We start from the raw sequence: 27030 nt of genomic DNA on the forward strand, positions 1-27030 counted from the left end.
ATCTGTGCATTAATGTCTGTTATGTTAAATAAATTGATTAATTAAAGCAAAATAAGTATAGGGCTTATTCGCAAACACCGGAAGTAGCTCACCGCGGCCATATTGTTGACATGACATGTGTCCTACCCCTAGCCGCACATAGATTTGAGTTGAGGGGAGCAGTAGCCTAATGACTTCATCTCATCGGTAACAAGAGAAGATAAGCTTGATTGGTGTGGACCCATATCAAATAGACCCAATAGCCTTAAGTAAAGATCCGTCCTTATTCCCAGCCGTAACTTATTCGGATATGAAGAGTTTTGTTGCGAAACAAGATAAATCCATTTTTACTTACTACTTAGCTGTATTTTTAGGTTATGAAGGTTTAAATCAAAACAAACCAACTGCAGTTGAATTGATATTAATTGGAATGCACAACCAAAAACAAGATTTCTGAAAAATAAAAAAACGGAGTTATCTCGTTTTGCAACGAAACACTTCATATTTATAACTATATTGTTCATACAGTATCCGCATACATCATACAAGCACTAAAGGGCCGTTCACATTATAACGATAATGCTAACTATAACGTTAACTATAATGATAACTATGTTAGTGTCCACATCACCAAATGATACGTTTATGCTAATTCTAGGGATGTCCTGATCCGATATGCTAGATCGATATACGGTAACGGGTCCGATCAGGGCTTTTTTCCGATATGTGTGTAAGCCGTGGTTGTTACTGACAAGCTATTAACTCTTTCCCCGCCCAGTATATGACTTAATTCTGCACCCGGAATGTGCATAAAAAGTTCGGTCAAGCGAATAATTGCCAAAATAACCATCTGCACACTAAAGCTTTTTTACTATGACAGTTTTACGCAATTAAGAAAAAATATTTAGCATACTTAATTGATCAATTGTACCTATTATATGTTCTCCTACACACTGTCATGATAAATTTTTACTAATATTTCCTGTTACTTGTAAATCATTTTAAATGATTGATTTTAACATTTAAAATGATACTACACGTAGCAAAAAGCAGTATACACATTTAATTACAATAGTATCGGGCAGATATCGGTATCGGCTGATATACAGAATTCGGTATCGGAATCGGAAATGAAAAAGTGCAATCGGGACATCCCTAGCAGGGTTCTAAATTAACTTTTTTGATCACCAGCCAATGTGGATGGTAACTTTCTAAAGTTACCAGCCATTTCCACTAGCCAAATTTTTTCTGGTAAAAATAAAAGAAATTATGAGTGCCACTGAATGCATTTGATAATTTTATTAACATTGTTGGCATGAAAACACACATAAATGTAAAGCTTCTCCCAACAAGGCTCTCTTCAATACGACTGGTCTTGGCAGTTTTAATTAACTTTAGGTTCTGTGATGACTTCGGGCACTCTCATGGTCCTTTACTGCCTTAACTTAAAAATTATTAGTTCCCACCACGAAATTGTTCGTATAATTTTTTTCTTTCGCGTACATGCAACAATCCTGACAAAACATGACGACGACATTTTTGTGATCAAACACAAGCTTTCTCTGTTTCTCTGTCTATATGCTTGCCTCCTCTCGCTCCCAAAAGTCTCCCTCATCTTCATCATACCTAACATTATTAACATGTATGGAGGCATAAATGGCATAAAATATTTGGAAATAATGACAGCAGAGAAATATTTTCAACATTATACAATGATAGCAATGATTAATAACCTATTTTTACAAGAATATTTTTACAATATTTTAAGAAACCAGTAATTTTATAACTGATATACTAAAATAATCTTAGTCATAGTTACTGCTAAGTGTTTATAGTGTCCTAGAGTTACATATTAGTAAACTAAATATTAGTTTCATATCTGAAAATACAGAACAGTGAAAGACATAAATGTGTTAATTTTCTCAGCAACAATGCAATCCTATAGAGTTGACAAGAGATATAATTTTTTTTGTGTGGCCTCTGAATGTGCTCATACATCAGCGTATCAAATCTGGTGTTTCCCTGAGATATTTCCTCTAATGTTTGAGACCTGACTGAGTAAGAATGTAATTTGTCTTACCTCCCTTAAACTCATCATCTCCTTTCTGCTTCCCTTTTACTGCTTTGCACAAAACATTTCAGATGTCCGTCTACAGGAGCCAATAGTGATCGAGTCAAAATAAGATTATCATTATTATTTAGAAACGTACTTTAGTTTCGTCATGTTTTCATAAGCTGCTTCCTCAATCGCGTGGCGTCACCTTTTGAATGCGGTTGTGCGTGCATGAACGCAAAGACGCGCGTGGACATGGATTTGTGCGTGTATGCGTCAGTGCGATTGCTGCATCACTTTTACAAGCGTAAGTTGGGTAACTACATTCAATATAGATTCGTTTTGCCGCTATTAATACACTAGTTAACTGCTAAAATTTAAACTTGAGATTTACGCTGGGGCACGTTCCGCCTTCCTTGTGTTTTGGTGGACGCGCTCCACTCATTTCCATGGTTTCTCACGCTGGTTTCACTCAAACTGCGCGCAGCCAGTGGGTGTATGAAACATTATCACGTAGCATTACGGCACAGTGTTATGGGAAATGTAGGAAGTACTGCCAGAGGAATAAATTTCTGAGAACAGAGCTTTATGTATCATTCATGCAATGCCTCATCCATCACCGGCTAAACTGGCGGGTAAGTTTTAATTAACACCCGCCAAAATGAATTTTAACCCGCATTTGGCGGGTTGACGGGTGTTAATTTAGAACCCTGATCCCTAGCTAATTGGCTCACGGCACTTGCGCAAATCACTTGCCTTTAAAGCGTCCTGAACCCCTAAACCCCTGGTCAGGGCCTGACTCCACCCACTGGCAATATTTGAAAAATGCAAGAAAAGTGGGCGGATCCCAACGGAGATAGAGGGGACGAACTAAGCTCGTACCAAGTGTGTGGTGAGATCGTAACAAGGGCGTGGTGAGCTTGAACCTGCTTACGTCACGAGTCATTTTTTGGACCCAACATCCAACAGGAAAATTCAACTGCAGTAGCCACTGTTCAACCTGAAGAGGGCAGCACTCAGACGTTTTTACAACATATATTGCAGTATTAAAACACTATATCTCTAAAGGTCAAAAAATTACTAAAATCAATGAACAGCACTAATAAAGCATCATTCTTACAGATCATTAACTAAAAAAGTGGTTTAGGGTTTAGTTACTCTGTAATATTGCTTGTAATAAAAACTTTTGCAGATGTCCTCAACACGCTGTGTTTCGCGTAACTATAAACAGTGAATCTAATAGTTTGTGTAATCTCTTACCTTTTGGCATAACAGTTAGTTGATTTAATAGAATAAAATCATTACATAGTCAATTTTCACAGCATGTTTTATGTTATAGACCTCAGCAATGAATGGACCTAGTATCAATGCCAGACCTATTAGGTTGATATAGTTATTAATACTAGTCTTAATTTATGGCAGCTTATTTGAAAGAGCAGTTTCAGCCACTGCTTACAGCTAACCATGTGTGATAAAATTATCGGCACAGACTTTGCTGTGAAGTGACATTAAGTTATCTAAAAACTGAAACGTTTTCTACATGTGATAAAATGATGGGAACAGACTTTGCTGTGGGGAGTTGGCTGAAAGTTTAGCCTATTTATCCTAGCTAGCCACAAGTCTCTCCTGCGCTGGCTCAACTCCTCTGTCTCCTTCCTTTCATGTTTTCTGACAGTCGGTATTGCATAAAAACTAATTCCGGGGTTCTTATTGCTGTTGTTAGAACATCCATGTATTACACCACACACCGTCGCACTGTTTAAAAAATTACATCGATAATACCATGCATAATACAGACGCTGCCTCGCTTGTCAATTGACAGACTGACAGTTGTCGTGGTTTCTATGTCAACAACATGGCCGCTGCGAACATTGATGATGTAGGTCAAATAACTCCTATACTTAAAGTCCTTTTAATGAAGTTGCATCACTCTGTCGTCATATTTGCTGTGCACGCTGTTGTTGTTGTCTCCTTTCCTCAGTGGTAAAATGGCGTCCAGCGCCCAAATTTCAAAACTGTCACGAGATGGTGGCATTTATCGGTCAAGCCGATATTACAAAACCGATATCCAATAATGGGAAAATGCTTAAAGCAGGGGTCACCAATCCTGCTCCTGAAGGGCCAGTGTCCCTGCAGAGTTTAGCTCCAACCCTAATCAAACACACATGAAGCAGCTAATTAAAGTGCTTCAGGTTTGTATGATTATTAGGGTTGACAATGTTTGCATAATGGCTTCAATAAAAAGCAGATAAAAACAAAAAAAACATTGCCAACTACGTCAGCAGGTGACATGTAGTAGTCTGCTCATGAACAACCAAGAAGAACAAATTATTTTAAAAAATTGTTCGTTTTGGTTTTTCTACAAAAGTGTTCTTGTCACTTCATAATATTATTATTGAACTACTGATGGACCTTTATGCCGATGTCCTTTATTATTTTCCAAGGAAAGAATTGTGAAACAAACAAATTCAATGGGACAGACAGAAGCCTCCTGAATTTAATAAAAAAATATCAAAAAATGTGCTCTGAAGACAATTGGAGCACTTGGGGGTTAAGGACGACACAGGAGTGATTTATGATCAAATTATGATTTTGGGGTGAACTAACCCTTTAAGCCCACATGCCTGTTGCTCAAAAAGTATTAAAGACATCCTAAACTCCTTTAAAATTTTAGTACTTACACTTTTTGGTCTTTTAATTAGTACGTTTGTAACTGAAAACCCAAAACAGGTGCTCAAATGACAGTTAAAAATGTTAAAAACACAACAATTAAGGAGACATACCTGATGGAATAAAATCATCATCTTCCTCAGTGCGATCTTCCTCTTCTGTGGGTTCAGTTTTGATTTCTGTGGGTTCAGTTTTGATTTCTGTGGGTTCAGTTTTGATTTCTGTGGGTTCAGTTTTGATTTCTGTGGGTTCAGTTTTGATTTCTGTGGGTTCAGTTTTAATCATCATGAGGTTCGTGCAGTCGATGGGTTTAACTGAACACATCTTCAGTGTGGTCTGCAGGATCTGCTGCTGTTCTCCAGCATTACAGACAGAATCCAGAGACTCTGTGGAGGTTTGATCCTCCTGTAAGCTCTGTTTACTGTCACACACTGTAGTGTCCTGAGTGTCTGTGGGCTTTGACTCAGTATAACAGAGTAAAGTCAGACTGAGAGCGGAGTCCTGTGTGTGTCTGGATTTCTCTTCAGAGAGTTTAGAGTCCAGCAGTGGCTGTGGTGTGCGGCTCTGATCTCTGCTCATCCACACTGAATCCAGACTCCCATCATCAGTCACATACACTGAAGATTCACAACAATCCACATCCTGACAACACAACACACACAGAGAGTAAGATTAGAAATGATTTGATGTTGTCTGATTCAGGTAAATTATGTTTAAGCTTTACAAACCTCTCGATTCATTGCTAAATCTCCTCTTGACCTCAGCTTTGTCTCCAGTAACGCCACCTCTTTCTTCAGCTGAGAGATTTCTGTGATGAAATCATCAATATATCCAGCATGGACAGATCAGTTCATACTGATTTACAGCACAGCTCATCTCATCAACTCAACAATAAAATACACAGAGACAAGACTCTGTTTACACTCAATGAAACACGCAAGAGAGAAAACCACTGAGGATACACAAACACATCACACGAGCGCTCTTTCTTTCTTTCTTTAGTGAGTTTATTTGCGGACTAATGAGCTGCAGCGCCTCCTGCTGTACTGGAGAGAGAAGACTCTCTGCTTTACAATGGATTTAGTAAAACAAGTATGCGTCTCAATTATGGACAGAAATCATAACAATCTATTGTATAAAGTAATGACTAAATGAAAAGAAGGGGTGGGAAAATACCCAGATAGCACACGTACGTCTCAGATACGTATCTGCGAGGTAATCACTCAGATTTCCATTCCGTCTGGAAAACGTATTATAAAGGTCGTTTGCCCATATGAATTACGTATCTGAGACGTACGAGCCCAGCCGTTTTGAAGACGCTTTTAAGATCTTTTCAAGACGCTTGATATTTAGAATGATGGTTAGCAGATGTTTCTAAGATATTTCCAAGATGTTTCTTAGATCTTTAAAAGATCTTTATAAGAGCTTTAATCGAGCTCTTTCTAAGATGTTTCTGAGAGCTTTAAAAGACGATTAAAAGATCATTAAAAATAAATTGCTCTAAACTACATCTTCTACACAGTTATACACACATATTATTACAATATATCATTGACAACAATTAAAACAGTTTTTTCAATAAAGCAGGCAGTTGATTGCGTAAAATTTATTAAAATTAGACAAAGGAAAACATTCATAAGATGCATATTTACACGAGTGTATGCAAAAAAGCAATGTTTTTCTATAACATACAAAGAAACACAATATCTTTAAATTAATCAAATGCTTCCTCGGGCAAAGAACATCTTTTCCCGATTTTCCGCGTCTCCTTCAGTGGTAGACGGACAGATTCTTCATCTGCAGCAGCTGCATTCTAAAAGAAACCATTACAAAAATAAGGAAAAATTAATTTTACAAACTATGTCATATGTTTTCTTTGTTTCCTCAATATAACTCTGATTAGAATGTCAAACAAAGATAAAATCATCCGTATTAATCGTCAATATCGTGTATATTATTAATATGAGCGTCTTTGCGTTAAATTCGTGCTACACCACACCATGCACTTATATCGACGTCGCAATGCAAAAGAAGAAGGGCAAGAAAGAAACCTGTCCTGGTCTGACGATTTAAGGGAACATTTGTTTAAGGTATGTAGTAATAATACATTTTAATAATGCTGGGTGTGGGATCAGTTAACTAGAAATTTCGTTGATAATAAGCAATGTATGTACAGTAACTAGCTAGTTCACGTTCGATATTTTATTCACGTGTCTGTGGTTATTTTAGGTTTTTGATAGTTAATTTCACTGATAGTTTGAGCCCGTGTAAATTTCTTAAAAAGCTGTAATTATTATTTTATTTAACATTATTATGTTTGCTGTCAAGACTGATATTTATGTATATATATTTATTGACGTTGATATGTAAACTTAACCTACTCAGTTGTACTTGACTAATGCAATAATGACAGGTCCACCTGTTTAAGTATATTGTAAAACATTTGAACATAACAACATCTGGACATAACATTGAACATGCATACCTCGCTTGTGTTTCCGCCTGCATCAATTTAGTTGTATAGCTGCATTGCTGGTTAACACCTCTGGGCAGATTCTCCATGTTCTTCTTTTATGTGTAGCTGCTCACCTTAAACAGATACAGTACATTGAAGTAATGTTTAAAACAAATTAAGCCCTATAATATTGTTTATGTTTACAATAATTGGTAAAAAGTTTGACGGATAAAATGGTTCTTACCATTCTCTATATAAGCCCCTCTGTTAACTTTTGTTCAAGCCTGTCTAGATCTTTTATCAGTCTAGAAAGATGTTGGAGAAAAGACATCATCCTCTTCTATAATCTCCATCTGTAATTGGACTAACAACTGGACCAGTGAATGCAGGTGACTCCAAGATTGTCTTGTTTACAGCTGCAATATCAAAAAAATTATTGAATTGAGGCTTTTTATATACATTTAGTATTTTTTATTAAAATTCATAATGAGCATATGTATACATTGATTTAAAACAGTACTCAAGACTGTAGATTTACTGTGAGGTTTTGAATGTTGGACAGATTATCAGACCTGCATCTGCCTCAGACATGTTGATGTTTAGCTAATGACGTGATAATGATAAATATTTTTTTTAGGCAACTTACTCTCCATTCGACCTTGCAGGTCACACCATGGTCTCAAGAGGGAAAATGAGTGCTCTATGGATTGAACAGAAAAGGTAGTATTAAACAGTGTTATGTTGTATTTAAATGCCATGAACAATGCGTTTATGTTTTCTTCCTAATTATGTCAACAAATGCTCTCTTACCTTGCATGGTACTTTAGGTGAATCAAAACTCCAACCATCTGTATGAGGGTCTGGATGGATAAAGGATGCCCACTGGAGCTGGAAATGATGGATCAGGTCATTTTCATTTGTCACATTTACAAAGAAGCACACTCTAAGGATTGCGTTACCCTGTCTGTGGCAAATACACTAGACAAAAGTATTGGGAGGCCTCATTCTAATAAACATGTTTATTTATTCCAGTATGTCCAATCAAAACAAATATAAATGCTATACCATATAATACCACTACAAAGAATTTTGATTTTGATTTTTGTTGCAACAGTTTTGTAAGTGCCTTTTTCTGTTCCGAAATAACTACAGCTTCTTGTACAAGTTATAGGTTTAGGTGATGAGTTGTTGGCTAAAAACCTTTGAGTCATATCAAAGGTGTTAGCTGAGTTAAGGTCTGTGGTTTATTCAGACCAGTCAAAGTTCTTCCACACCAGACTGAATCACTTATTTTCTGTTTGAACCTTACTTTGTTTGTAGGGTCATTCTTAAGTTGGTATTGAAAAGGGCCCTGCCAAAACTCTTGCTATAAATTTAGCATCAAACGGTTTTTCTAGAATATCATATGCTGTAGCATTAAGATTTGTGCTCATGGAAATAAGTAAAGTATTTAAACCTGTTTATTAGAAGGAGGTGTCACAATAGTTTTGTCTATATAGTTTATGTTTAACAAGCCAAAATAACTAGGGCTGCTTCTTTTTAAGAACTTTTGGGTATTTTTAAATCAGCCAGAGGAATAACAGTCCTTAAATGTGTAATGTACTGCCATAATTTTGTAATGATCAAACGTGAGGTCAGATTCTTGTTAACCTACTGTGTTCTTTCTTGATGGTTAGCCGAGTGTCCCAGGACAGAAAATCTGTTTCGTATGAATCAGAGTCAGACATTAACATCTAATATGTAATATCTAGTGATATGTTTTCTTAGATAATGCTGTGAACAAATGCTCTTTTACCTTGAATATTAGGTGGATCCACACTTGAACCATCTGTATGATGATCTGCACCCACTGGATCTGTAAATGGTGGTGCAGGTAAGTTTCACAAGTAAACAAACTCCAATCCTATTCAGACCATTCATGATTCCAGCAATAACCAAGTTTTTTCTTAACAATAAGACTGCATTTACAATGCAAATCTTAATGCACAGATCATATTTTTTTGACTATATTCATTTTTTGTTCTGATCTTTTTATATTTACATAAGACATTATTCATAACTGATATGGGTGTTACAATAATTTGCAAAACTACAGTTAATATGAGTGTCATGATTTGCACTTGAGTTTTGTATCGACTTAAGCCAGGGTCACTGCCAATTTAGGCATGTTTTAATTATGACACTTAAACAATTGTATATGTACTTCGATAAAGGTTTTTGCAATCATGGAAACATAAGTGAATCGCAGACAGCATTCTTCTTTTACCAATGTAAAATGGCTGGAGTAGTGATGTCACTAGCTAAATTAATTTTCATTTGACCTCCCCCACAGAAAGACACAGCACATCATTATATCGTTGGCTCCGCCCACTGGTGTTCAGTCTAAAGTAGTAGTTGTTGACAATCATAAAGTTGTAATAACAGTAAGATTGTGATGTCAGACAAACATTGTGCTGTTGCTGGCTGTGGGAAATTAGTGTCTTTGTAAGGGTCGCAAATAATTTGAAAATATTTATGTTTCTAAATATGCCCCCCTACCATGAACTAAACTGGACTGTTGCAGAGACCAAGTGTAGTAGGGTACACTACTATGCAGGTGACATTCTTTTGTTTATTGAAGCTATGACAAATAATTTGTCTGTTTAGTTAATGTTTTATACAGTGTAACTGTACCTAAACATTGTTCCTTGAGGTCCTCTGCTATTTACATTTTGTATGTCTTCCTTATTTAACACACCTTATTCAAATCATCAGCTCATTAGTAGAGATCTTCATGAACTGAACTGAGGCTGTGTCCAAATGTTCACACTTGTCTTTGCACTAGACTACTTACATTACGGTTTTTTTTTGTATTTGGCCTAAGTATTCTAGTGGGCGTGAAGATCCCAAGCGTGCATGTAGAATTATTCATCCGATGGGACACACTTAGCATGGGTAAAAATTTCAATCCAGGTAGTGCCAGCAATTTGCACCAAAACGTATTTGTGTTTTATTTACTACTTTTAATTTATATTTAACATTTTTAAGTTTTTCTGTAAATAAAATGAACACTCTGAAATGAACATTTGCTTATATCAAACTTTTAGATGCAGAATTCTTTGCTCCTGTAAAAAAGCTCTTTGTTTTGAGTATGTAGCTTTATTAAAGTGTATTATTTATTCAGTAGTCCCTAAATAAACGACACAATGTTGCAGATGTTTCACAAAATGAATAACAATAATGCAGTGAACACCATAGAAATGTTAACATACAATTAAAAGTCTCATGCTTTACATCCAGAACATGATGCACGATAGGATGCACAAAGTGATATTTGGACGCAGCCTCAGTCTGTCAAATCAAAGAGACATACAGAATGCACAGAGCAGTGGGACTCCATGAACAGAGTTGAGAACCACTGCTGTAACTCATTATGCTTACCTGACTCATGCAGAATTCTGGCCTGGTGTTTGGTCCCCCCTTTCTCTGGCTTGTGTCTCCATCATCATTACACTCTTGTCAGTGTAATAGTATCGTCGTCTGCATACCAGGACTTTGTTACTCAGCTGTCCCTTCTCCTTCAAGCTACATTTTTGTCAAGCTGCAACAAGTTGGAATACATAATTATTAACGTTTAATGATTTTGATGTATGAAATATGTAACAAAAGCAAAAAATGTATAGACATTCTATTAAGAAATTACCTTTTTGTTGTTTGTTTACTGACCTTTCAACCATATTGCATTTATAATTGATCATCATACCTTTGGTCTACTGTTAACAGGCTACTGTAGAAAACAAAGTCAAACAAAAAAGAGAGAAAAAATTATAAATGCTGAATGTGTCTCATCTTAAATACATTGTTGTTGTTTTTGTTTCATTGAATTTGGATGTTTTGATGATTTAAGGAAAATTTACGTAGCATATATATTGATGTTTTAAATCAGAGTTTGTTAATGACACTTAATCATTAACAAACATTTAAAAAGCTTTATTACAATACTAATTGATAATATTCATGTAATAATCTTGTTTTGTAACACCCTAAATCACTGAGCGCACAAACGCTACCCCTGTTACAAGCATGAGTGATTGACTTCAGGCACACATGCGCAAACATTGAAGTACCGCGAGAGTGATTCAAAAGCCCACGAAACCGTGTAATCACGCGGTACTGTGATGTCATACTGGTTAAGGCTAAGCCACGTGAAGCCTGACACAAGGGCTACACTAATCTTTGGGCTGGAGTAGCCTGTGGCTTCGTGTCTCATCGCGTTAAACGATCGCAGAACGATTTATTTCTCTTTTTCACCTCGATCTTTGGCCTCGTGTGATTTACCAAAACCAACATGTGAAGTTACAACGCTGACGAAGGAGTTTCATCAGTAGAGGTAAGTAACCAACATGTTATGCATGTAGTGGATCTAAAGATTGATTGTCGTATATGATCATTCTTTTTTTGGTTTGTTTGTAACGTTTATCAATGCAAGCCAAAATCGAGCTGCAAATCCCGAAGGCAAGGCACGTTGAACATGTAACCGTTTTCTCAGCGGTGGTGGGGTAAACATTTGACTGCGGTCAGGCCACCCTCCACTTTGAAAAAGACGGTCAAACTAGCCCTCACGTTTTTTTTCTGTGTGCACATATATTAGGCATTACGGTAAATGCACGAGAGGAATAATTTCAAAATAAAAGTTTCTCACTTAATCTGTTGATATTTCTGTTGCATTCTGTGTGTATTTTAAATCGTTGCTAGGGTATTATGGGTGGTTTCTAGGCTGTTTCTGTTGCGTTCTGTGTGGTTGCTAGGGTTCTGTAAGTGGTTGCTAGGCTGTTTCTGTTGCATTCTATTTGGTTGCTAGGCTTTTTCTGTTGCATTCTGTGTGTATTTAAATCGTTGCTTGGGTATTATGGGTGGTTTCTAGGCTGTTTCTGTTGCGTTCTGTGTGGTTGCTAGGGTTCTGTAAGTGGTTGCTAGGCTGTTTCTGTTGCATTCTATTTGGTTGCTAGGCTTTTTCTGTTGCATTCTGTGTGTGTTTTAAGTCATTGCTAGGGTATTATGGGTGGTTGCTAGGCGGTTTCTCTTGCATTTTTTGTGGTTGCTAGGCTGTTGCTAGGGTTCTTTAAATTGTTGCTAGGGTATTATGGGTGGTTGCTAGGCTGTTTCTGTTGCATTCTGTGTCTGTTTTAAGTTGTTGCTAGGGTATTATGGGTGGTTGTTAGGCGGTTTCTCTTGCATTTTGTGTTGTTGCTAGGCTGTTGCTAGGGTTCTTTAAGTGGTTGCTAGGCTGTTTCTGTTGCATTCTGTGTGTGTTTTAAGTGGTTGCTAGGGTATTATGGGTGGTTGCTAGGCTGTTTCTGTTGCATTCTGTGTGGTTGCTAGGGTTCTGTAAGTGGTTGCTAGGCTGTTTCTGTTGCATTCTATTTGGTTGCTAGGCTTTTTCTGTTGCATTCTGTGTCTGTTTTAAGTTGTTGCTAGGGTATTATGGGTGGTTGTTAGGCGGTTTCTCTTGCATTTTGTGTTGTTGCTAGGCTGTTGCTAGGGTTCTTTAAGTGGTTGCTAGGCTGTTTCTGTTGCATTCTGTGTGTGTTTTAAGTGGTTGCTAGGGTATTATGGGTGGTTGCTAGGCTGTTTCTGTTGCATTCTGTGTGGTTGCTAGGGTTCTGTAAGTGGTTGCTAGGCTGTTTCTGTTGCATTCTATTTGGTTGCTAGGCTTTTTCTGTTGCATTCTGTGTGTGTTTTAAGTCATTGTTAGGGTATTATGGGTGGTTGCTAGGCGGTTTCTCTTGCATTCTGTGTGGTTGCTAGGCTGTTGCTAGGGTTCTTTAAATTGTTGCTAGGGTATTATGGGTGGTTGCTAGGCTGTTTATGTTGCATTCTGTGTCTATTTTAAGTTGTTGCTAGGGTATTCTGGGTGGTTGCTAGGTGGTTTCTCTTGCATTCTGTGTGGTTGCTAGGCTGTTGCTAAGGTTCTTTAAGTGGTTGCTAGGCTGTTTCTGTTGCATTCTGTGTGTGTTTTAAGTGGTTGCTAGGGTATTATGGGTGGTTGCTAGGCGGTTTCTCTTGCATTCTGTGTGGTTGCTTGGCTGTTGCTATAGTTCTTTAAGTTGTTGCTAGGGTATAATGGGTGGTTGCTAGGCTGTTTATGTTGCATTCTGTATCTGTTTTAAGTTGTTGCTAGGGTATTATGGGTGGTTGCTAGGCGGTTTCTCTTGCATTCTGTTTGGTTGCTTGGCTGTTGCTATAGTTCTTTAAGTTGTTGCTAGGGTATTATGGGTGGTTGCTAGGCTGTTTCTGTTGCATTCTGTGTCTAAGTCTTTGCTATGGTATTGTGGGTGGTTGCTAGGCTGTTTCTGTTTTATTCTGTGTCTGTTTTAAGTCGTTGCTAGTGTATTATGGGTGGTTGCTAGGCTGTTTCTATTGCATTATGTGTCTGTCTAAGTCGTTGCTAGAGTATTATGCGTGGTTGCTAAGCTGTTTATGTTGCATTCTGTGCGATTGCTATGCTGTTTCTATTGCATTCTGTTTCTGTTTTAAGTCGTTGCTAGGGTTTTATGTGTGGTTGCCAAGCGGTTGCTCTGGCATTCTGTGAGGCTACTTGGCAGTTGCTAGGGTATTATGGGTGGTTGCTAGGCTCTTGTTGTGGCATTCTTGTTGGATGCTATGCTATTGCTCTTGTTTTCTGGGTGATTGCTAGACTGTTGCTAGGGTATAATTAGTGGTTGCTATACTGTTGATAGGGTGTTATTGGTTATTGCTAGGCTGTTGTTGAGATATTATGGTGGATTACTGTGAGGTTGCTAGCATATTAAGGGTGGTTGCTGGGCTGTTGTTGTGACATTCTATTTGATTGCTAGGCTGTTGCTAGCCTACGGTATTTAAATTGGTTGATAGGGTATTGTTATGGTTTTCTTGGTGATTGTGAGGTGAGGCTGTGGCTTTCCTAATGATTGATAAACTTTTGCTAGGGTATTTTAGGTGGTTTATAAAATTGCTAGGCTGTAGAGGGTGGTTGACACTGAACTGCTATGCATTTAATAGAGAGTCAGTAAAAGAAAACAACCTGTTTCCACAGAATCATTCCACTTCTATATACTAGTACACCATCTCAGGTTGTCACTCCTGCAGTATCACAACAGTCTGATATGCTGTTTTTAAATTAGAGAGCTCTAAGAAGTCCTATAAACTTGCTGTATTTTCTATACATTTGGTTAGATGTTAAAGGGAAACTACCTGTTTCCACAGAATCATTTCACTTCTGAATGATAGTACACCATCTCAGGTTGTCACTCCTGCAGTATCACCACAGTCTGATATGCTGTTTTTAAAATAGAGAGCTCTTAGAAGTCCTATACACCTGCAGTATTTTCTATACATTCGGTTACATGTTGAAAGGAAACTACCTGTTTCCACAGAATCATTCCATTTCTAAGTGACAATACACCATCTCAGGTTGTCACCACTGCAGTATCATCACAGTCTGATATGCTGTTATTAAAATATAATGCTCTAAGATGTCAAGTAAACTCTGTATGTTCTGTACATTTGGTTAGATGTTAAAGGAAATCTACCTGTTTCCACAGAAACATTCCACTTCTAAATGATAGTACACCATCTCAAGTTGTCACTCCTGCAGTATCATCACAGTCTGATATGTTATTGTTTAAATATAGAGCCCTAAGATACCATACACACTCTGTATTTTCTATACATTCAGATAGATGTTAAAGGGAAACTACCAGTTTCCACAGAATCATTCTACTTCTGAATGATAGTACACCATCTTAGGCTGTCACTCCTGCAGTATCATCACAGTCTGATATGCTGTTTTTAAAATATAATGCTCTACGATGTCCAGTAAACTCTGTATTTTCTATACATTTGGTTAGATTTTAAAGGGAATCTATCTGTTTCCACAGAATCATTCCACTTTTAAATGATAGTAAACAATCTCAGGATGTCACCACTGCAGTAACATCACAGTCTGATATACTGTTTTTAAAATAGAGAGCTCTAAGAAGTCTTATACACTTGCAGTATTTTCTATAAATTCAGTTAGATGTTAAAGAGAAACTACCTGTTTCCACAGAATCATTCCACTTCTGAATGACAGTACACCATCTCAGGTTGTCACTCCTGCAGTATCACCACAGTCTGATATGCTGTTTTTAAAATAGAGAGCTCTAAGAAGTCCTATAAACTTGCTGTATTTTCTATACATTTGGTTAGATGTTAAAGGGAAACTACCTGTTTCCACAGAATCATTTTACTTCTGAATGATAGTACACCATCTCAGGTTGTCACTCCTGCAGTATCATCACAGTCTGATATGTTATTGTTTAAATATAGAGCCCTAAGATACCATACACACTCTGTATTTTCTATACATTCAGATAGATGTTAAAAGAGAACTACCTGTTTCCACAGAATTATTTCACTTCTGAATGATAGTACACCATCTCAGGTTGTCACAACTGCAGTATCATCACAGTCTGATATGCTGTTTTTAAAATAGAGAGCTCTAAGTAGTCCTATACACTTGCAGTATTTTCTATACATTCGGTTACATGTTAAAGGGAAACTACCTGTTTCCACAGAATCATTCCATTTCTGAATGATAGTACAACATCTCAGGTTGTCAATCCTGCAGTATCATCACAGTCTGATATGCTGTTTTTAAAATATAGAGCCTTGAGCTATCATATACACTCTGTATTTTCTATACATTTGGTTACATGTTAAAGGGAAACTACCTGTTTCCACAGAATCATTCCACTTCTGAATGATAGTAAACCATCTCAGGTTGTCACTCCTGAAGTATCACCACAGTCTGATATGCTGTTTTTAAAATAGAGAGCTCTAAGAAGTCCTATAAACTTGCTGTATTTTCTATACATTTGGTTAGATGTTAAAGGGAAACTACCTGTTTCCACAGAATCATTTCACTTCTGAATGATAGTACACCATCTCAGGTTGTCACTCCTGCAGTATCATCACAGTCTGATATGTTATTGTTAAAATATAGAGCCCTAAGATACCATACACATTCTGTATTTTCTATACATTCAGATAGATGTTAAAAGAAAACTACCTGTTTCCACAGAATTATTTCACTTCTGAATGATAATACACCATCTCAGGTTGTCACCACTGCAGTATCATCACAGTCTGATATGCTGTTTTTAAAATAGAGAGCTCTAAGGAGTCCTATACACTTGTGGTATTTTCCATACATTTGGTCAATTGTTAAAGGGAAACTACCTGTTTCCACAGAATCATTCCACTTCTAAATGATAGTACACCATCTCAGGTTGTCACCCCTGTAGTATTATCACAGTCTGATATGCGGTTTTTAAATTAGGGGGCTCTAAGATCACATATACATTCTGTATTTTTATAGATTCAGTTAGATATTAAAGGGAAACTACCTGTTTCCACAGAATCATTCCACTTCTGAATGATAATACACCATCTCAGGTTGTCACTCCTGCAGTATCATTACAGTCTGATATGCTGTTTTCAAAACAGAGAGCTATAAGATATCATATACACTCTGTATTTTCTATATATTCGGTTAGATGTTAAAGGGAAACTACCTGTTTCCACAAAATCATTCAACTTCTGGATGATAGTACACCATCACAGGTTGTCACCCCTGCAGTATCATCACAGTCTGATATGCTTTTTTTAAAATAGAGAGCTCTAAGGAGTCTAACACATGCAGTATTTTCTATAAATTCAGTTAAATATTAAAGGGAAACTACCTGTTTCCACAGAATCATTCCACTTCTGAATGATAGTACACCATCTCAGGTTGTCACCCCTGTAGTATTATCACAGTCTGATAAGCTGTTTTTAAATTAGGGGGCTCTAAGATGTCCAGTAAACTCTGTATTTTCTATTAATTCAGTTGGATGTTGAAGGAAAACTAACTGTTTCCACAGCATCTTTCAACTTCTGAATGATAGTACACCATCGCAGGTTGTCACCCCTGCAGTATCATCACAGTCTGATATGCTGTTTTTAAAATAGAGAGCTCTAAGGAGTCTAACACATGCAGTATTTTCTAAAAATTCAGTTACATATTAAAGGGAAACTACCTGTTTCCACAGAATCATTCCACTTCTGAATTATAGTACACCACCTCAGGTTGTCACCCCTGTAGTATTATCACAGTCTGATAAGCTGTTTTTAAATTAGGGCGCTCTAAGATGTCCAGTAAACTCTGTATTTTCTATTAATTAAGTTGGATGTTGAAGGAAAACTACCTGTTTCCACAGCATCATTCCACTTCTGAATGATAATACACCATCTCAGGTTGTCACTCCTGCAGTATCATTACAGTCTGATATGCTGTTTTTAAAACAGAGAGCTCTAAGATGTCATATACACTCTGTTTTTTCTATATATTCAGTTAGATGTTAAAGGGAAACTACCTGTTTCCACAAAATCATTCCACTTCTGAATGATAGTACAACATTTCAGGTTGTCAACCCTGTAGTATTATCACAGTCTGATATGTGGTTTTTAAATTTGGGGGCTTTAAGATCACATATACACTCTGTATTTTTTATAGATTCAGGTAGATGTTAAAGGAAAACTACCTGTTTCCACAGAATCATTCCACTTCTGAATGATAGCACAACATCTCAGGTTGTCACCCCTGTAGTATTATCACAGTCTGATATGCGTTTTTTAAATTAGGGGCCTCTATGATCACATATACACTCTGTATTTTCTATACATTCAGTTAGATGTTAAAGGGAAACTACCTGTTTCTACAAAATCATTCCACTTCTGAATAACAGTACAACACCTCAGGTTGTCACCCCTGCATTATCACCACAGTCTGATATGCTGTTTTTAAAATGGAGAGCTCTAAGGTGTCCAATAAACCCTGTATTTTCTATACATTCAATTAGATGTTAAAGGGAAACTACATGTTTCCACAGAATCATTCCACTTCTGAATGATAGGACACCATCTGAGGTTGTCACTCCTGAAGTATCATAACAGTCTGATATGTTGTTTTTAAATTAGGGGCCTCTAAGATTTCATATACACTCTGCATTTTCTATTCATTCGGTTAGATGTTAAAAGGAAACTACCTGTTTCCACAGAATCATTCCACTTCTGAATTAGTAAGCAAATAGACAGTGTTTTGTAAATTTTTTCCACTTTGGTATCTGTGATGATACTGCAGGAGTGACAACATGAGATGTTCACTTCTGAATAATAGTAGGAATGATTCTGTGGAAACAGGTAGTTTCCCTCTAACATCTAACGGAATGTATAGATAATACAAAGTATATATGACATCTTAGAGCCCCCTAATTTAAAAAACACATATAAGTCTGTATTAATAGTACAACATCTCAGGTTGTCACCCTTGTAGTATCATGCAGAAATAGAATGATTCTGTGGAAACAGGTAGTTTTCTTTTAACATCTAACCTAATGTATAGAAAAGACAGAGTGTATATGACATCTTAGAGCTCTCTATTTTAAAAAAAGCATATCAGACTGTGATGATACTGCAGGAGTGACAACCTGAGATGGTGTATTATCATTCAAAAGTGAAATGATTCTGTGGAAACAGGTAGTTTTCTTTTAACATCTGACGAAATGTATAGAAAATACAGTTTGTATATGACATCTTAGAGCCCCCCAATTTAAAAACAGCATATCAGACTGTGATGACACTGCAGGAGTGACAACCTGAGATGGGGTACTATCATTCAGAGTTGGAATTATTCTGTGGAAACAGGTAGTTTCCCTTTAACATCTAACTGAATGTATAGATAATACAGTGTGTATATGATACCTCAGGGCTTTATATTTTAACAACAGCATATCAGACTGTGATGATACTGCAGTGGTGACAACCTGAGATGGTGTACTATCATTCAGAATTGAAATAATTCTGTGGAAACAGGTAGTTTTCTTTTAACATCTATCTGAATGTATAGGAAATACAGAGTGTGTATGGTATCTTAGGGCTCTATTTTTAAACAATAACATATCAGACTGTGATGATACTGCAGGAGTGACAACCTGAGATGGTGTACTATCATTCAGAAGTGAAATGATTCTGTGGAAACAGGTAGTTTTCTTTTAACATCTAACCGAAGGTATAGAAAATACTGCAAGTGTATATGACTACTTAGAGCTCTCTATTTTTAAAACAGCATATCAGACTGTGATGATACTGCAGTGGTGACAACCTGAGATGGTTTACTATCATTTAGAAGTGGAATGATTCTGTGGAAACAGGTAGTTTCCCTTTAACATCTAATCTAATATATAAAAATACAGAGTGTATATGTTACCTCAGGGCTCTATATTTTAACAACAGCATATCAGACTGTGATGATACTGCAGTGGTGACAACCTGAGATTGTTTACTATCATTTATAAGTGGAATGATTCTGTGGCAACAGGTAGTTTCCCTTTAACATCTAACCGAATGTATAGAAAATACCACAAGTGTATATGACTTCTTAGAGCTTTCTATTTTAAAAACAGCATATCAGACTGTGATGATACGGCAGGAGTGACAACCTGAGATGGTGTACTATCATTTAGAAGTGGAATTATTCTGTGGAAACAGGTAGATTTCCTTTAACATCTAACCAAATGTACAGAACATACAGAGTTTACTTGACATCTTAGAGCATTATATTTTAATAACAGCATATCAGACTGTGATGATACTGCAGTGGTGAAAACCTGAGATGGTGTATTATCATTTAGAAGTGGAATGATTCTGTGGAAACAGGTAGTTTCCCTTTAACATCTAACGAATGTATAGAAAATACTGCAAGTGTATCGGACTACTTAGAGCTCTCTATTTTAAAAACAGCATATCAGACTGTGATGATACTACAGGTGTGACATCCTGAGATGGTGTACTATCATTCAGAAGTGGAATGATTTTGTGGAAAGAGGTAGTTTCCCTTTAACATCTAACTAAATATATAGAAAATATTGACTATAGCAATGCTCTGTCAATCCCCTGAACAACCCAAGCAACTAGTAACACTAGCAACCACCCATAATACTGTAGCAACTACCTACCATTCACTCACAGACACTGTATTAAATGCATATCGTTCTGTGTCAACCACCCTGAACAGCCTAGCAATTTTATGAACCACCTAAAATACCCTTGCAAAGAACACCCTAGCAACAGTATAGCAGCCACCCATTATACCCTAGCAACGGTCTAGCAATTACCCAGAAAACAAAAGCAATATCAGCTACCAACCAGAATCATACAACAGCCTAGCAACCCCCCATAATACCCTATTAACTGCCAAGTTACCCCACAGAATGCCAGTGCAACAGTCTAGCAACCACCCATAATACCGTAGCAATTGCCTAGCAACCACACAAAAAGCCAGAGCAACATCCTAGCGACCCTCATATTTCCATAGCAACCACACAGAATACCAGAGCCACAGCCTAGCAATCACCCATAATACCCTAGCAACAGTCTAGCAATCACATGGAAAACCATAGCTATACTCTAGGAACAGCCTAGCAACCACATATAATGCAACAGAAACACCTTAGCAACCACCAATAATACCATTGCAATGACTTAAAACAGACACAGAATGCAACAGAAACAGCCTAGCAAACACCCATAACACCCTAGCAACTACTTAAATCAGACACAGAATGCAACAGTAACAGCCTAGCAAACACCCATAGTACCCTAGCAACAGTCTAGCAATCACATAGAAAACCATAGCTCTACCCTAGCAACTACTTAAAACCCTAACAAAAGCATAGCAACCAACCAGAATGCAACAGAAACCGCCTAGCAACCAAACATAATACCCTAGTAACGACTTAAAACACACAGTGAAAGCAACAGAAACAACCTAGCAACCACACATAAGACCCTAGCAACGACTTAAAACATACACAGAATGCAACAGAAACCGCCTAGCAACCACCCATAATACCCTAGCAACGACTTAAAACACACACAGAATGCAACAAAAACAGCCTAGCAACCACAAAGAATGCAACAGAAACAACCTAGCAACCACTTAAAGAACCCAAGTAACCACACAGAATGCAACAGAAACAGCCTAGAAACCACCCATAATACCATAGCAACCACTTAAAACACACACAGAATGCAACAGAAACAGCCTAGCAACCACTTAAAGCACCCTAGCAACCACACAGATTGCAACAGAAATCGCCTAGCAACCACCCATGATACCCTAGCAACCACTTAAATCACAGAGAATGCAAGAGAAACTGCCTAGCAACCACCCATAATACCCTAGCAACGACTTAAAACACACAGAGAATGCAAGAGAAACAGCATAGAAACCACCAATAATACCCTAGCAACGACTTACAGTGTGCAACAGAAACAGTCTAGCAACAACTTAAAGAACCCTAGCAACCACACAGAATGCAAGAGAAACAGCCTAGCAACAATCCATAATACCCTAGCAATTACTTAAAAGAGACACAGAATGCAACAGAAACAGCCTAGCAACCACACAGAATGCAACAGAAACAGCCTAGCAACCACTTAAAGAACCCTAGCAACCACACAGAATGAAAGAGAAAAAGCCTAGCAACCACCCATAATACCCTAGCAACGTCTTAAAACACACACAGAATGCAACAGAAACACCCTAGCAACCACCCAGTATACCCTAGTTACAACTTAAAGAACCCTAGCAACAGTCTAGCAACCACACAGAATGCAAGAGAAACAGCCTAGCAACAACCCATAATACCATAGCAACGACTTAACAGACACAGAATGCAACAGAAACAGCCTAGCAACCACACAGAATGCAACAGAAACAGCCTAGAAACCACCCATAATACCCTAGCAACGATTTAAAATACACACAGAATGCAACAGAAATATCAACAGATTAAGTGAGAAACTTTTATTTTGAAATTATTCCTCTCGTGCATTTACCGTAATGCCTAATATATGTGCACACAGAAAAAAAACGTGAGGGCTAGTTTGACCGTCTTTTTCAAAGTGGAGGGTGGCCTGACCGCAGTAACATTTGCTAAGTTAGCCTAGACCAGCCCCTGTTTAACTTAAAGTTACTTGAGTTATAAAATGTATCAATCTTCCCGTCCGACTTGCTTGGCGTAAGTTAACGTTATGTAAACGATCGGTATTCACAAGAAGCCTTAAAGTTTTATAGCGAAGTGGTTTGATAATTAAGTTAATATATTTTATCAGTTGTATTAGCTATAAAGTTATTTATATCTGTGAATTAATTCGTATTTTTATCAGTTTCTAACAACACATACATGACAAAAGGCTAGCGTAACGTTAATAACGTACGTTAAGTTACTTACCAACACGAACAAACTGAGTCTGACAGACAAATTAACTTAAAGCCAACAATAATAAAAAAAAACATATTATAAATTAACATAAACGTTATGTTTACGAATTATATTATTTACATGTTAATAATGATGTTAAATGCGAAGAAAATGTTGAAGTGTGCCTGAGGAAAAACGGTCATATCATGAAAATGGCGCTCACGTGACGTACGAATGGCCTCGCGACCACTGTCTATGCTCGCGCTTGCGCGACAGAAGGGTTAACTTCCTGCTCCAACCTGCAACCATTTGAATGCAGGGATAATAACAAATAACCAAAGTTTAATCATATTGCTGGATTTTTTTATAATGCTTAATAAATGATGCGTGTAAATTTACACATATTTATTACGTCACTGACATTGTTTTTTATTGCGTTTATTTCTTTTATATTGATTGAAAATGAAAACCTTATTTAATTTACCTAAAATTTGTTTGTGTTTAACACTGATTTATGTTGTTTTTCTGTTTAATATTAGTGTGTCCTGGAAAACGTGTGCTCGGAAACATGCAGAATACAGTATTTACAGAGCCGACCTTGAGGCACCCACTGATGGATAATCTGTTTACCTAAAAACAGGTAATGTATAAACATTGCAAATATAATGAATTCACAAGTATATAATTTCACAAATATTAAATATTATTAACAATTATTATTAATAATGTACATATTAAATTATATTATACATGTTCAGTTGTTCTGTTAAGTTATTTGAAGGATATGCATGGTAGATCAATTAGATTATCTTTCTCATTAGCTATAAGCAGCATGCTATAGAAATGTTCCACTTAAAGGTGTAGCGGAGGATTTTCTCGAATTTTAGAAAAGAAACGCCGTCTCCGCTTTTTAAAAAAAATGCAATTGCGCAACACTCCAGATTGACAACTAGGAGGACCAATAGTCTTGATGAACCACCCGGAAAACCTAAATTCTCCGCAATACCTTTAATGTTTAATGCTCTTTTACCTTGATTGTTAGGGTGGTGTTCATACAAAGCAACTTATTGCTCATCTGCTTGAGAGAAAGTTACTGCTGGGGCTCTCCTGCTAAGGTTGTCTTAATTCTAAAAAGAAATTAAGTCATTTAGGCTTAGGTCATAGCAAGTTTTGAATGAATGACTTCACAATCTGTTTTAATAATGTTTATTTACAATGTATTTTATTCCACTTACCTGAATCGTGCAGAGGCTTGATGTTTAGTCCACCGGTTGTCTTCTCCAACCTCTGAGTGAAGCCACCACGAGTGGTCGTGTTAACCAATTTTTTTTAATTTTAGTGCACAGTGAGTGTGTCTACATAGTCTAAACGCTTAATAAACTGATAACGTGTAAGGTCATTTAAATGCATAAAATGGTTTTCTTTTATAGGGTAAAGCCCATAAATGGCAAAAACTGATTGGCACAGGTAGTTTTTTTTGCTCTTAAACCAGATTTTAAAGTCTTTTTTGCCGTTTCGTATGTGCGTATGTCTCCACCTGTGATAGATAAACTTCACAAATAAAAGTAAATTAAAACGCTTGAAACATGTTAATGTAATAAGCTGATTTTTATAATATCATAATAAGATAATTGTCCTCTTATTATGTGCATGTAAACATACTCAATGTCTTTGTTTATCCTTTGTCTCAAGTCACACTGAGTGTGAGAAGTCATTTGTCCAGTGCTGTCGGGAAATCTAATGATAACTGCAATTCCTTCAGTCTAACATGATGGTTAAATTACACACAGATAAACTCCCACTTTATAGACCACAAGATTTGAGTTCAGGCAGATTAAGATAGTTGATTGAGTTTAGTTGTTATTGTTTGGCTGTTGGCTCATATTATTATTGATTTTGACAATTTTCTTACAGCCCTTGTCTGTCAAAATAATGCAACCTCTGGTTGTAAAGCACATTTTAAACTGATCTTCTTCATTCTGTCACTAGCCCACCACAATCCATGTTTACCAGCTGTGAAAGTGCAGGCCAAAAATCTTCCTTCACCTGTGGGCCTCTACCCACATGTAGATAAGGTAATGAATTATTTGATTACTGTCGCTGTTTCTGTCACTGGGGCAAAATAACTGCCCTAGAGAACATGAAGAATAGCCAAAACTGTGGTATTGCGCTAGCCCTAAAAATTTGAGAATCTTGATGTTTCTAACACATGGTACAACCGCTTAGTAGGCATGGGCCAGTATAAGATTCTGGCGGTATGATTACCTTTAGCAAAAATACCACGGTTTCACAGTGTTGCGGTATTCCCATTGCTACACAAAATTTTTTTATTTTTAAATGGCAGGTAAAAATAAAGCCTTTAAATTATATTATATATAATATTTTCGAAATGTATATTACATGTAAACATCAAATCAATCACATGACTTAATGAATTTTGTATAAATACAGTTCATACCTTGGAGACGGTTTCACAGACCATTTTAGTGGTTTTGTAACCTTGACTGTTTAAAACCACGGTGTACCTTAAAACTGGTAACCAGTCCATGCCTACCGCGTAGTATCTATTATTAAGGTGGTTGACAGGTCTGTTTGCATGTTATTGCATTGGTAATAATTTATTGTTTATAGTCCAATATTGATTGTGAGAATTATTTAAATTTCCTTAAAAATGTTCTAACATCTTTTCCTTTCTTTTCTTAATGCAGCATTTCAGGAGAAACCTGCCTGTGATCTGCTAAGGCTATGTTTACATTAATGCGTTTATCCTTTAAAACGCGTTACTTTTGCTACGTTTACGCCTTTCATCTACACTACATCACCGTTTTCGACCCTCATAAACGGATTCGTTCGCAAACGCTGAAGACCCCGTTTTAGTTTGAGAACTCAGACGTTGCCTTGAGTGTAAATGAACATAGACGGAGTCTTATGTAAACGAACAGCTGATGTTAACGTGACAGCGCATCATTTTCAATGTAAAATTATTTTATTCATGTAAATGTTGGTTTGTTACGGAGGTTTTGCCAAAAATAGTAAACATCTACCAACCAGCTATTATAAACGCTATATCGGATAGTTTTAACATGTATCCTTATAGATAATGTCTGTTTTATATGAATGTTTGAGTATTGTTGGGTTTAATGTGTTTATGTTTTGTTTAAATGTAGTTAGCTTATGAAAGATAGACTGTAATTTTAAATGCCATATAGGCGTTGCAAAGGCCAATATGAAGGGAGAATTGTAATGGGTCAGACATTATTTTCCAGTTTAATGTAAGTTTTGTTTGCTACTTTAAAATGAATTTCGTTTCAGATAATTTGTCTCTTAATTTTAATCGATGTTTTGTTGATAAGTTTTGTGAATATAAATTAATAAAAACAATAAACTCAACGTCATTAATATAATGCTCGTTTAGGCGCTTGGCTTTTAGCTATTTGTGTGTTGCTAGCGGAGGACGTGCACGGACCTCGCACACTTTTAAAAATTAATTCAATAAGCATTTCTGGTAAAGGCTAAAGCAATACTTCACCTCTTACTATGTTTGATTGAAGTTTGAATTTGCTGATTTATTTTTGCTTCAAGTTCGCTACTGTTCAGTACTGTTCACTTGAATGCTTTCTTTTTAAATCATAAAGACCTTTCTGTTTAGTTATAAAATAAAAAATAACCTATTAATCATATTAATATGTTGTAGGGGGGAGCTAGAACAGTATAAGTGTTTATGTTTTGTTTAAATTTAGTTAGCTTACGAAAGATAGACTGTAATTTTAAATGCCATATAGGCGTTGTAAAGGCTAATATGAAGGGAGAATTGTAATGGGTCAGAAATTATTTTCCAGTTTAATGTAAGTTTTGTTTGCTACTTTAAAATTAATTTCGTTTCAGATAATTTGTCTCTTAATTTGAATCGATGTTTTGTTGATAAGTTTTGTGAATATAAATTAATAAAAACAATAAACTCATCGTCATTAATATATAATGCTCTTTTAGGCGTTGCGCTTTTAGCTATTTGTGTGTTGCTAGCGGAGGACGTGCACGGACCTCGCACACTTTTAAAAATTAATGCAATAAGCATTTCTGGTAGGCTAAATTAATACTTCACCTCTTACTATGTTTGATTGAAGTTTGCATTTACTAAAATTTATTTTTTGCTTCAAGTTCGCTACTGTTTAGTACTGTTCACTTGAATGCTTTCTTTTTAAATCATAAAGACATTTCTGTTTAGTTATAAAATAAAAATTAACCTATTAATCATATTAATATGTTGTAGGGGGTAGATAGAGCAGTATAAGACTTTCCCAAACACATTTTTATAGGTTAAAAAATAGTGTCTGTTGTAGTGGCCGGCAAAGGATCTAGCTATGAATTTTTGTCAATATCGCACACCCCTAGGCTGCGTAAACGTGCAGGTAAGCTATTATTAGAGTAATAAGTTATTTTACTCTTTTATGCGCATGCCCAGTTACATGATTGGTCATGTTTCATGCGTTTATGGTGGTGTATAGTGTGGATGAAGATTCTTTTTAAAATGCCAGTATAAACGAGGATCGTTTTCATTTTAAAATGCC

General features: G+C 36.6%; 1 protein-coding gene and 2 long non-coding RNA genes across 12 annotated transcripts in view; 1 reads left to right on the forward strand and 2 right to left on the reverse strand.

The window, feature by feature from the left end:
* LOC135771674 (uncharacterized) overlaps positions 1-5681 on the reverse strand; it is a 76024-nt gene extending 70343 nt beyond the window's left edge. For all 4 annotated transcript variants that reach the window (XR_010542983.2, XM_073815402.1, XM_073815401.1 and 1 more), the window contains exons 1-2: positions 5431-5681; positions 4816-5344 (exon numbers count right to left, since the gene is read on the reverse strand). Coding sequence is in view for 3 of the 4 variants with exons in the window: in XM_073815402.1 (XP_073671503.1) it covers positions 4816-5344; positions 5431-5442 (541 nt within the window). In the remaining variant the exon portion in view is untranslated. The remainder of the gene's footprint in view (positions 1-4815; positions 5345-5430) is intronic.
* A 612-nt stretch (positions 5682-6293) lies between these two features.
* On the reverse strand, positions 6294-24445 carry LOC135771756 (uncharacterized). 4 transcript variants are annotated; one of them, XR_010542998.2, is made up of 10 exons: positions 23698-24445; positions 23493-23589; positions 10578-10923; positions 8953-9012; positions 8812-8856; positions 7968-8045; positions 7804-7857; positions 7402-7573; positions 7188-7291; positions 6294-6515 (listed from the first exon to the last, which is right to left on the reverse strand). It is a non-coding gene; the product is annotated as an uncharacterized lncRNA (long non-coding RNA). The 4 variants fall into 4 exon arrangements; XR_010543000.2 differs by having other exon boundaries at positions 10578-10737; positions 10863-10923; positions 23493-24445; XR_010542997.2 differs by having other exon boundaries at positions 23493-24445.
* On the forward strand, positions 7408-25204 carry LOC135771754 (uncharacterized). 4 transcript variants are annotated; one of them, XR_010542992.1, is made up of 9 exons: positions 7412-7546; positions 7795-7877; positions 7985-8063; positions 8965-9030; positions 9490-9753; positions 10591-11526; positions 23002-23102; positions 24452-24537; positions 25171-25204. It is a non-coding gene; the product is annotated as an uncharacterized lncRNA (long non-coding RNA). The 4 variants fall into 4 exon arrangements; XR_010542994.1 differs by having other exon boundaries at positions 9721-9753; XR_010542993.1 differs by lacking the exon at positions 9490-9753 and having other exon boundaries at positions 7408-7546; positions 7823-7877.
* Positions 25205-27030: the final 1826 nt, after the last annotated feature.

This window comes from Paramisgurnus dabryanus, chromosome 8, assembly GCF_030506205.2.
Source record: "Paramisgurnus dabryanus chromosome 8, PD_genome_1.1, whole genome shotgun sequence".
NCBI lineage: Eukaryota > Metazoa > Chordata > Actinopteri > Cypriniformes > Cobitidae > Paramisgurnus > Paramisgurnus dabryanus.